The 12,129-nt window shown below is 48.2% G+C and overlaps 2 protein-coding genes across 5 annotated transcripts in view; one reads left to right on the top strand and one right to left on the bottom strand.

The window, feature by feature from the left end:
• The window catches only part of HABP2 (hyaluronan binding protein 2), a 37,008-nt gene extending 32,309 nt beyond the window's left edge, over positions 1-4,699 (top strand). The window contains exons 12-13 of the mRNA XM_055248788.2: positions 886-1,031; positions 3,299-4,699. Coding sequence (XP_055104763.1) covers positions 886-1,031; positions 3,299-3,463 — 311 coding nt within the window. The 3' untranslated portion in view covers positions 3,464-4,699. The remainder of the gene's footprint in view (positions 1-885; positions 1,032-3,298) is intronic.
• The window catches only part of NRAP (nebulin related anchoring protein), a 74,052-nt gene continuing 65,991 nt past the window's right edge, over positions 4,069-12,129 (bottom strand). For 3 of the 4 annotated variants that reach the window (XM_055248762.2, XM_055248779.2, XM_055248770.2), the window contains 5 exons: positions 10,711-10,815; positions 7,293-7,400; positions 5,674-5,985; positions 4,762-4,893; positions 4,069-4,173 (listed from right to left, as the gene is read on the bottom strand). In XM_055248762.2, coding sequence (XP_055104737.2) covers positions 4,069-4,173; positions 4,762-4,893; positions 5,674-5,985; positions 7,293-7,400; positions 10,711-10,815 — 762 coding nt within the window. Of the gene's footprint in view, positions 4,177-4,761; positions 4,894-5,673; positions 5,986-7,292; positions 7,401-10,710; positions 10,816-12,129 lie in introns of all 4 variants that reach the window. The other variant, XM_055248755.2, reaches the window with a different exon arrangement.

The raw sequence follows: 12,129 nt of genomic DNA, 5'->3' as shown, positions 1-12,129 counted from the left end.
GATTACTTTCCTCATAGTACTGGCAACATTATACCCTCTACTACAAAAAAAAAATTCAGAAGGGTGTTTCATGTCTTTCCCAAATACTCAAAATATATTTCTCTTCCTTCCCAAATCTTGTCCTTAATAATGAATAGCGAGAATCACAATAAATAAGTCTGCAGAAATTCCACATATTTGAACAAAGTGAAATGTAATATACAACTTTGAGTCTTTTGAGAAAGATGTCTGGCTAGTTGGATTTAGGGTCAGCCAGTAAACTCATTTTACAGCCATTTTCACTGTAGTCCATCTGAACTTGCCAACCTCTGTTCTGCTCAATATGGTCTGGTCAGCATGATGATGTCTCAGATGGGAATATTTTGGAGCCTCAGGTTAGAATTATTTTGCTTTTCATAAACAGGCCTCTAAGACTTTATGTTCAAAGCCAATGACATGTTTTGATTGATGTCATTATCTTTACAGGGGAAAATGCCTGCTCTAGGAAGCAGGTAGCCTACTGCGCAGGGCACTTCATCCATCCATCCATCCATCCATCCACCCATCCATTCATTCACTAAGAATTGTGCCAGCCCTTTTGTTAGGCCTTGGGAATTTTAAAATGGTTAAGATAGCATCTATTTCCTCCTGAACCTCATGGCCTAGTTGGGGAAAGAGAGGAGGGAATATACTATCTGGTCCATCTATCATGACCAGCACAGGATTGTAGGTCTGCACTGGCATGGTGAAGGCTAAAGGTGAGGGTTTTCTGCCCATATCCTGGAAAAACCCTTCCCTTCTGAGCTGAGAGTTGGTGGTCTTCTCCCTGACAATCTGGTTTCTGGTGGGGTTGGTGCCACCCTGGTCCCCACAGTAGTGACTCTTTTCTCTGCCCCTCCCCCACAGGAAAAGGGTCCCGCCAGCTCCTGGATGCCAAAGTCAAGCTGATCGCCAACACTTTATGCAACTCCCACCAACTCTATGACCACATGATTGATGACAGTATGATCTGTGCGGGAAATCTTCAGAAACCTGGGCGAGACACCTGCCAGGTGAGAGACTCCAAGTGGTGCTTGCAGAAGGAGAGGCTGGCAGGATGTTTCACTAGGCAGAGGCCCCTTAGAGCCCTGGGCTGGGAGCCAGGTTCAGAGGTCCACCTGTGGTAAAGCTAAGACACAGGTGAGCTGTGTCTGCCCCCTGGTCCCCTGGTGCATCTGCATCCACATCAACCCAGGATGACTCAGCATAATGACCACAGAGGTCACGTTGCCTGCATTGTCTAATTTAACTCTCAGAACATACTGGTGAAGGCGATGTCGTGATCACCATTTTACAGATGCTTAGAGAAGTTATATTGGCCTATAGCAATTGGGTAGCCAGTGGCAGGGCTGGGATTTGAACAATACAGTCTGCAGGATACCAAAGGGGATTGTGGCCTCAGTGTTGGGCAGCATTTCTGAGAACCCAGTGAACAGGGAACTGTCCAGAAGACCAGTGGCTAGGAGAAAGAAGAAGGCCTAGAGCTAGAGATTTCACAGTAATATTAACTCATCATTAGGACTCATGTGTGCATGTGTGTGTGTGTTGGGGGGGGTGTTTTAGCCCTAGAAAACTAAGTATATCTATAGCCTAGGGCCTTTCGGAACCCCAGGTTGCTGAGGCTTGTGACTCAAAGACACTGTTGCAGAGGGAGAAGGTGGTGGCTCCATCAACCAATGCCAAAGTGACTTCGGGCCCTGCCCCAAGTCAAAGCCCATTCCCCATAGTCCCTTTCTCTGTGGAGATCGCATCACACAGGGTCCTTTCTAGAATCCCAGGAACACCTCCATTTAGAATTTTCTGACTGTTGTCCCCATAAGCCTTCTAACTGTCCTGCAAAACAGCATGCCAACATTCAAATCCCAACTCCTTGAGGGAGCCTCCCCGTACAAAGGAACCCACAGTGATTTGCTGGCCTCGAACTCACTTTGGGATGGGACATCGAGGTTCCTCTCTCCAGGGTTTGTGGCTCTTCTGTGACTCTTTGTCTCTTCCCAATGAGCCAAGGATGTTCACATACTCAGAGGAGGGGCAGATGGGTGCAATTTGCCCTAAACTCCTTCCCAGAAGATGGTTAAGAAAACAGCTCATTCAGGTTGGGCATGGTGGCTCAAGCCTGTAATCCCAGCACTTTGGGAGGCTGAGGTGGGCAGATCACCTGAGGTCAGGAGTTCAAGATCAGCCTAGCCAACATGGTGAAACCCCGTCTCTACTGAAAGAAAAATATAAAAATTAGGGGACATGGTGGCACATGCCTGTAGTCCCAGCTACTGGGGCTGAGGCAGGAGAATCGCTTGGACCCGGGAAACGGAGGTTGCAGTGAGCTAAGAGAGTGCCACTGCACTCCAGCCTGGGCAACAAAGTGAGACCCTGTCTCAAAAAAACAAAAACAAACAAACAAACAAAAAACCTCGTTCAATTCCCTAGATAATTGAAGGATTTCACTTGCAGGCTTTGGAAACAAATAGTTGTGAATTCGAAACCTGTTTCTCTCTCTTACTGTATGACTTTTATCAGTGATGAAAGCAATTCTTCAATCTCAGATGCCTAAGCTATAAAATGGAAATCTATCCATAAGATCACAAGGTCATGGCTAAGTTTAAAAGAGAGAATTCATTTTTTAAAAACCTGTCAGTTGTAGTGCTTAAGCAGTATTAAGTTTTCGAGAGCTATCATCCTCAATGTCGTCTTCTCCTCACCATCATCCTCGCCACCTTCCATGAGGGTTTAATATGAACCAGGCACTGTTCTATATACTTCACAAGAACCCTGGGGGATGGGGATCTATTGCTATCTATGGTTTACAGTGTGAGAAACTGAGGTCCAAGGTCACATGCCTGGCAGGTGGTAGGGCCTGGCTTGAAACCCAGGAGCTCTAACCCCATAGACCATGCTGAGCACCTAGGCTACACTGCCTTGGAGTCCCCATCCTCCTCCCCTGTGTGTGCTGAGGGCCCCCGAGAACTCACGGTCATAACATCTGCATCACTAAGAGTTGGGAAGTGCAGCTGTGCGGCTCCTCTGTCAAGCCGGCGTGGACTCAGGGACGGAGGACACTGTTATCTTCTCTCCCTTAGAGTCTTGTATCATGGGAGATGTGGGGAGAGCCTTGTATCATGTGAGATGTGGGGAGAGCCTTGTCACTGCTTTCCAGAGAAGCCCACAGAGGCTGGCAAGGGACTCCACCCCATCCCTCCCTGACACCCCCCTGGAGAGAGGTGGGGGCATCTCCAAATGTCTCTGGTTCACGAGGATGAGTTTATGCCTCTGTTTCCCTTAGGGTGACTCTGGAGGCCCCCTGACCTGTGAGAAGGATGGCACCTACTACGTCTATGGGATAGTGAGCTGGGGCCTGGAGTGTGGGAAGAGGCCAGGGGTCTACACCCAAGTTACCAAATTCCTGAAATGGATCAAAGCCACCATCAAAAGTGAAAGTGGCTTCTAAGGTACTGTCTTCTGGACCTCAGAGCCCACTCTCCTTGGCACCCTGACACCGGGAGGCCTCATGGCCGACAATGGACACCCCCAGCGCCTCCAGGGGACCACACAGTGGACTGTCCCTACTCTAAGCAGAGACAATTGCCACCCAGCCTGGGCCTTCCCAGACCAGCATTTGCACAATATCACCAGGCTTCTTCTGCCTCCCTTGGTAACACAAGGAATGATGGAATCAACACAACATAGTATGTTTGCTTTCCTCAACCAACTGTACCTTCTATAAAATCAGTGTTCACAGAGACTGCCTCCACCACAGGCATCTGCAAATGCAGACTCCAGAATGCCCAGCATCAGCGAAAACCACCATCACATCTTTATTCCTCAGCCGAGACACTTGAGGCACTTGACAGAATCAGCCATCCACGTCTAGGTATCAGAGAGGACCACAAATACAACATTCTCCATTTGCTTTCAGAGTTATTTTAAATAAAGGCAGATCTGCGATGGGCTGGTGGGCCATTTTTCCAGCTCGCCAAAATCAAAGCCATCTGAAGCATGTCTCTGGTAAGCAAACTTCCTCTCTGGCCTCTCAGGAATCAGGGTGGACATGGCTCACAACAGCAGGGCCTTCTTCCTTTTGACGTGCAGAATCTCAGTGGCATCTGGGTTCACCTCCCCACTCTGATGATCTCCAGCCTCCACTGCTGCTGCCCCCCGCTGCTGAAATCAAACATACCCCAAGTTAAAATGAAGCTCCCCCGCCCCCACCCCCGGCCCCGGTTCCCATAGGACACGCTAAGAAGCGCAGGGAGCATTTAACAGGCCCACCCTCCCCTTCCTTTTCCCCTCTTCTACCCTCCCCAAGAAAAAGGGCCCTCAAGGCAAGAATGAGAAAGAAGCAAAGCCAATCTCTCATTTAGACCTGGCGTCTTTCTTCTGAACAAAGTAGGGTTCAAAATGCAGACTGTCGTATCCAGCGAGTCCCTGACCCTTTCTGCGAATGTAACGAGCAAGCAGTCAGCACAGCCTGGGCTGCCCTGGCCCGGGATTGATGTAGCCCCGGTAGGTTTGCCTCTGCAGAACTAATGGCTGTGACTTCAGAGAAAGCCCTGCAGGAAGTTTAACCTGCGTGTCATCTGCCTGGTCATCTCAGACCCATGAAATTAGGCGCCTTGTTTGAGCTGCATTTCACACTTCTTTAGAGCTAGCTGACCTTTGGCCAAAAATAAACTTTGAAAAGAAACAATGAGTTTGTCTTTCCCCATGGCCTTGCAAGCCAGGGTGGCTTTGCAGCTTGCTACTCACGTAAGCTCCCTGGAGACCCAGGCCCCTTGCGTTGGCCAGTTCCGCAGCCCGCCGAGCCATTTCCACTTTGTAGGAGCCAGGAGGGGTCCAGCCAACACCTCTGGTCAGGTTCAAGTCTGATTTATACTTGACCTTGAGGGTAAGAGGGAAGCAAGAGGAATATGTCAGCAGGGTTTGGAGCGGTTTGACCATTAAGTAAAGAAGATTAAAAAGGCAGCCACAATATGAGACTATGTTTTCTGTCATCAGTAAAGCCAGAACAAGGGGAGCAAATTTATCATAAGCAGCATCTCCCTGGCACAGGGGCCCCAATGTGCTGTGAGTCCAGCCGGCATGTTGCTGTCTCTTGCATCTTCCCATTCAAGTGACAAAAGTTGCAGTTGAGAGTGGGTGGGGCAGTGACACCTGCTCCACACACTCTGTGGCCTTAGGGAAGCCACTTCCCTTCTCTGGGCTTCAGTTTCTTCCCAGGGAAAGTGCAAAGGCTGGGTTAATAGCTAAGATCCCTTGGAAACAGTTTAGCATAGCTATCAAGAGCTTGGGCCCTCACAGCAAACCAAAAGGGTTTGGTATCCCAGGCCTGTCATTTATTTGTTATGGGATCTTGAGTAAGTCACTGAACCTCTCTGAGCCTCAAGTTCCTCATCTGTAAAATGAAACAGCCCTGGGGTTGGCATAAGTGCCAGTGGCACGAGGCTTGGAAAGCATTTGACACAGAGCCTGGCCAACAGGAGACACTCGAGAAGTGGTGGTTATTGTTGTTATTCTTTCTGGCACTGAAGTGTTAGGTATCTTGGATTCTCTCTCAGCCCAGCTCCCCCGGAAGCTAACAATGGAATGTGGCATTATGGCTATCTCTTAGGAAGAGGCACCAGGGGAAGGGCCTCAAGGGAGTGGGTGGAGGTGGCTTACCTCACTCTGCAGCTGGTGGGCCTTCTGAGCGTGCCTGAGGCCCAGCTGCTCCGGGTCGCAGGTGGGCTGGGGCAGGGGCTGCCTGTAGTGCACATCACTGGCCAGCTGCTGGCTCCTCTTGGCCTGAAGGAGGCCGGGCTGGTCCGTGCTGCTGTGAAACTGGGACCGACTCTTGGCAAAGTCCTTCTTGTACTCATTGTCACTCTGGAGCCTGCCCACGTTGAGGAAATGCTTCATCCTTGGGTCATCGTCGACGCTGCGGTACCCGATCTGCAGGCCTCGGTCCCGCAGGAAAGCCTCTTTGTACCGGAACTGCAAGTCAGAGGAGCAGAGGTGGGTCATGGGTGCCTACCTCCCCCAGGGCCAGCCTCACATCTGGAGCCATCCCAGGGCATTCTCAGCAGGAGGCTCAAGAGTGGGTTAAAGGCACAGGCTTTGGATTCAAGTAGACCTATCTGTGTGGCCATGGGCCTGTTACTGAGTTTCTCCGTGAGCCTCAGTTTCCCCATCTGATAAAATTGGAGACTGATCTCCACCCCATAGGAGGTTGCAAGGATTCAGCCAGATAGGGACTGAGCTTCATGTCTGGCATCAGCTCTGGCCCACTGAGTGGTGGCTACTGGTATTGTCGCTATTGTAATTAATACTCCAACAGGAAGATAAATGTGCCCATTCTCACATAGGCCACTCTGCCTTTGATTCTTTCCAGCTTTCAGGGACCTAGTCCAGTGCTCCTCAAACCATCTACAGTGAAGGGCCAGTCCCATTTTGATTTGCTTTTTACATTTCCAACGCATCAAAGACCCACGTATGGTACTACTGCATGTGGCTAGTATGTAGTAGTACCACCTGTATTTGGTAACACTCAACCTGGCCTTCACCCTTTTCAATGAGATGAGTCCAGTGATCACATGCTTAGATGTTACAACGTCTAATTGCTAAAAAAAAAATTTCAAAAATCACATGCTCTTAATTTCTGTACTTATCCAATTGTGGACCAGCAGGAAACTGTTCCCAGGTGAGCCTCCATCTAGCACTGTGGACACTTGTCTAGCCAATGGTGCCCTCTCTGCAGAATATCTGCTATGTTCCTGACACCATATATGATTTTGTTTTCATTCCTACATTAATCCAGGAGACAAGATCCCTGTTTCATAGATGTAGAAAATCAAGTTCAGAGAATTTGAGCAACTTGCCCAAGACAAACAGCCAATTTTCCTAAGTGACTGAGCCAGGATTTGAACTTGTCCATCTAGGGCAAAAGCGCCATCTCTTTCTACTCTACCACACTGAACTTCAGCTACAAGAAGTCCTTTTATTGCAAATCAACAACCCAAGCTCATATTCATGGACCTCTTGGTACTCATCCATCGTCTTTTAAGAGTGCCTCTCTAAAAAGAGAGAGAATGGAAATACAGCCCTCCTCGACCACAATTTCTGCCTAAGATACTAGAAAGTAAAGCCCATTTTTTTTCTTTCATTTAAAATACAGTACGTGTTCAGTTTTGGTGCAGAGAGAGAGATACTCTTGACAGGTCCTGGTGGTTTGCCTTTCCACAGAACTGGGAAAACCAGAGAAAAACTCATCAGTGACTGCGGGAGAGGACATGGGGTCTTACATCACTGGCGATCTCCCTGGATGCCCGGGCAGTCTGGAAGGGGATGGCGTCCAGCCTGAAGTCATAACTGCCAGCCCGGGTCTGCTCCCAGGAGTTTCTGTAGACTTTCTAGATTGGAAAAACAAAAGCATGAGTAAGCAGGCAGTCACTCCACTGTCTTCCATGTTGCTGGTACTCAGCAGGAGTGGTTCCTAACCTTTGTTGGTTCCCAGGACAGCAGAGCCTATAGCCCCATGTCCACCTTGGGGCTCCTTAGCACTGGGATTGGTGGGGTTGGCCGTAAAAGGCTTCAGCTCTAAGCCCCCAACCCGCTCACCCATTAGGCTCTGCTCTTGTGGGGCTTGTGATCTTTGGGTATGGCTCATTTGCGACAACCTCTTGGTATCAGAAGCCTTCACCCCACTCCTTCCTGTCTTTGCATTCACTTTCAGTGCTTCGGGTTTGCAGCTTCTAGGTGCCTGAATTCAAGCTTCCAGAATCCAGTTTCTTCCCACATGCTGAAAGTGCTGTTCCTTGGGCCTTGGCACTCATGTGTTTGTTAGCTCCACTGACATCTGGAGGGGCCTCAGCCTGGCTTTGATGCCATGCCCTGCACCATCACTATGAGGCATGCTGCATCTCATATACACCCCTGGTGCCTGCACGAAGGGAAGAGCCTTCACCTGAATTAAATTTATTGTCAAGCACCTGACCGAGTACCTGACCCATGTGTTTCATATCTTCCTCTTTCATTTTTTCCCTTTTCAAGTTGTTCTCACACGCCCTCTGGGAGTCTGTAATCATATCCTCTTAGTCCTCAGGTAGACCCACATCACCGATAGAGGCATCAAAATCTTCTGTGCCTTCATGTAGCTAATATTTTTTTTTCAAGATAAGGGAATGGCTCTATAAAAGGAGGCATCTGGAGATCCCAGTGGAGGGCTGTTCTTTATTCAGCCACAGAGAAGGGAGACAGCAGGAGAGGCGCATCACCAACAGATGACAAAGTGACAGCCCCAGACCGTGTCGGTTGCTCACTCGTTCCACGAGCTACAGCAGGTCAGGGGGCCCTTAAGAACCATCCTTTTGTCTCCTGGAAATGGAGGTCAAGGCTGGCACTCTGTTCTACGGGGGATTAAGCAAAGGAGGAGTGGCAGATGGAAAGCAAAGTACCCCACCCCATCCCACAACTGGGCCTGGAACTAGAGAGGACCACAAAGTGCTTGGGCCAAGCATGGCAGATCTCATCATTTCTCTGTACTGCAGATCACACCACCTTCACCTCCATCCTCACCTCTGACTCCAACACCCGATGCCATAAACCCTGAGCCAAATGTCTACTGTGTTCTAGGCCCTGGAAATGCAGAACCGTTCATTCCTGGGATAATCACCTAACTGATGAATCACAGAGCCAAAATGATTAGATTTACTGGGTCATCACTGAGTTTAGCAGTTAGGACTGAAAGACATGTAGGAATGTTCAGATGATGACAGACTGATGATCCTCTGTAGCATTCTGCTTTCTGTTTTGGTGGCCCCACAAAGGTTAGAGTAGCAAATAGAGTCAAAACCCTGATCACTCTCTCCAAGGGGCACACCATGCCTTCCTAGTAAGAACGCCCGCACCAGATCTGGGCTGGTTATTGACACCAAACTTGATGCAACATCGAAGTCCAATGTCACCCCACTTTGGTGTCCAATGCACCCCAGCTTCTGAGTCTCTGTAACTCGGGGCCGACTAGAAAGCATGGCCCAGATTGGGGGTCTCCTGAGTGTGCAGGCCCCCTTTCTCTGGGTGACTTCTCCCTGTGTACTATTTGCTTGGTTGTGATCACTTCCTCCCTGAGTTTTTTATTCTGTTGAGGTTTTTGCCTTGCCACTGGGAGTCTTTAGATTCCGTAGGCGCTTTGATTTGGAACCCTGGGCGTTCCTCTTCTTTATCACAGTGGGCACAGTTTTGTCCTCATCCTCACACATTAGAGTCATTTGATTTTTAGTTATTTCGGCTGCCTTACACATCTCAATGGCTTTCTTTGCCCAGGAAGGTCACTTTCCCTCCACATCTTCCTCACAGAGCACTTGATCCAATTGTGCGTATTCTACACGCCCCTGAAGAAGTGCTCTTTCAAAAGAGGTTCATGAGTTATCCATATCCGCATACCCTGGTGGCTAATTTCAGCTCCAGGACTCTGCAGACCGGCATCCCTTGTGAGAGGGAAGATGCTTCTATCACCGGCCTGGGGTGGCTCTCCTCCTCAAGCCAGGCCCAAATGCACTGGCAGCTTTATACCACTTTCTACAGCGATGGGTCTCCAATAGTTCCTCAAATGGAGGCCTTGCCTTCCCCCATCCTTGAAGCATTAATGAGATGGATGTTTTGTGCAGGCTCTGCTGAGGGGGAGGTCCTGCTTCCCCAGATGGAGGTCAGCCCACCAGAGCTGCTGTTCTAAAATTATCCCTTGCACATCCTTCAAAAGCATCAAATGGTCATAATAACTCATATTTACAAAGCACCATCGCATTCACTGCATGGGATCCCACAGGGCTTTACAAACGCAACAAACTAATACACACGCTAACTAGAAGGCGCCTCTCGCCAACCCCTGCAAGGCAGCCACCTCTGGGGTGAACGGTAGCAGCTGTTGATCTGCACGGAGCCCCAGGACACAATGGCCAGGCCAGGGAGGGAAGAATGGCCGGACTCTGGGAGGCCCTACGCTGCCCCAGGCCAACACACTCAGCCTGTGTTATTCTGATCTGACAGTGTCTTTTGATTCCGCCGTCTCTCTACCTGTTATCCAAGGATCACAGCTTTGCTGGCCGAGCAGCCGCCTATTCTATTACAACCAGGGGCCTCCAACCCCTGCTAACAACAAGCCTGGGTTTAGGAAACAGTAGCTTGGTTATGCACGCAAAGGGCACATGTCCAAGGGAAACGAAAGTGTTGGAGGCCACAGTCCCATGCACAAAGGAGTGAGCTGCATTTGGACGGGATGGGCTACCATTGCAGCATCTTTCCAAACTGTGGGGTGAGATAGAGCCACTCTATCCCCAGTGACACTACTCTGAATGGCTACAGAGAAGGGTCCAGGAAACAAAAACAGCAGGTGTCTACACCCGCTAGGCCAGGGGACCACTCCCCTCATGGTTACCCAGCACATCACTGAGATCTTTGGAGCCATACCCAAGTCAGAATTTTAGAGCTGGAAAGAATCTCAGTTTAGCTCAGCCCCATTACCATTTTGCAGATAAAAACAAAAAACAAAAACGAGGACCACTAAGGAAAGTGACTGAAAGTCACACAGTTTCTCAGTTCAGTGTGCTTTCTGTTCCAAGTCCTCCTTCCTAGAACTTTTTTTTAAAAAAAACGAAATCCACATTGGGCACAGATCATTTTACAAAAGTAGGCACACACTCCATGAACCACCAGATCACTTACATCACTCAGATGCAGCGCATTGAGGCGGGCTCGGGTGAAATCGGGGTGGTCGGGGATCAGGGTGTATCTGTGCAGGGATTCTGCATCTCCGGATCTATACATGCGCTGTGGATAAGATGGGCTCATGGTAAATGGAGAACTGTGTGGGCTGAAACCGTAGGGGAAAAGCAACTGACTCCCTTCCCTGCCCCCGCCCCCGCCACCTGAGTGCCCACCGCATAGAACAGAACCCAGTCCTGCCCATGGACACTGTCCCTCCAGAACCCACAATTTGATGGAGGATGCCTTTATAGCCAGGGTCAGATGGGGCAGCTGGTTTTAAATAGACTGTTAAAAATATTCATCAAGATGTGCTCGAAATAGGCCACAAACCAACATCATGGTTGGCCATACCTGGGTGTTTTACACAGTAGAAGATGTGTAGATATTTCAGAGAATCTTTGCAATTGAGCATTGGACATGCTTTTTACTAGTAACAAGATACAACCTCAATGCCTTTGTTGTTTAACATTAATGGTAATAATTATAATATGCATAGTTAATAAGTTCTTTTTGTTATAAAATATCTTAATACATGTTCAAGAAATAAGTATTTTCATAGACCACCTGGATCACAGGAAGACACAATTTTAAAACTCAAAGACTTATCTGGTTTCTATTTTTAAAGCAGTGATTTAAGAATTACAAACAATTTTAGGAAGTGTTTGAGTCTTACGTATTTTTAGAGGTGAAACTGTAATATTCTGATCAATTACCAGATAACTCAGGCTTTACAAATATGAACTGGTCAGTACAGTAGTCGGGCTGTCTGCGAAACGCAGCAGCACTGTCACTGTTCATGTAGAACCGAATCCCTTAATTTCAGGGGAAAAACATTAACTTCCTATTCCTTGAAATAAAGACAGGAATGAGGAAATAGGGCTAAATTATACAGAGAGTAAAATCAGAAAGAAGCTTTAAATACAGCTGTTCCTATTTTTTTTCTTAACTGGGTTATATTTAGCTTTTAATTCCATTGCCATCTATCAACAAGTAACATGTATCTGACCTAGCGTTTGGCAAGGGATCATCAATAATACTTGGTATTATTGTCATTGTGATTATGAATCAAACCATGATAAGGAGCACTTATTGAGAACTTACTGTGTTCTATGTACTTGCTAAAAGCTTTCTGAGCCTTTATTTAGTCCTCATTTAATTCATTTAATCTTACGAAATGGTTGCTATTATTATCCTCCCCGCAACCCCAACCTCCTTCAAATAAAGGAACCAAGGTTAGAAGGGATTCAGTAACTGGCCCAAGACCATCCAGGTAGTAGAAAGAAGGTTTGCACCCCCATCTGTCCAGAGCCTGTTCTTAGACCCGGACCACTGAGCAGCAGTGCTACACTGCATGCCGGGATGAATGACAAGAAAGGA

The sequence above is a fragment of the Symphalangus syndactylus genome, chromosome 2 (assembly GCF_028878055.3).
Source record: "Symphalangus syndactylus isolate Jambi chromosome 2, NHGRI_mSymSyn1-v2.1_pri, whole genome shotgun sequence".
NCBI classification, from domain to species: Eukaryota; Metazoa; Chordata; class Mammalia; order Primates; family Hylobatidae; genus Symphalangus; species Symphalangus syndactylus.
Note: the sequence above shows the minus strand (reverse complement) of the source record. Positions and strands in the feature narration are given on the sequence as shown.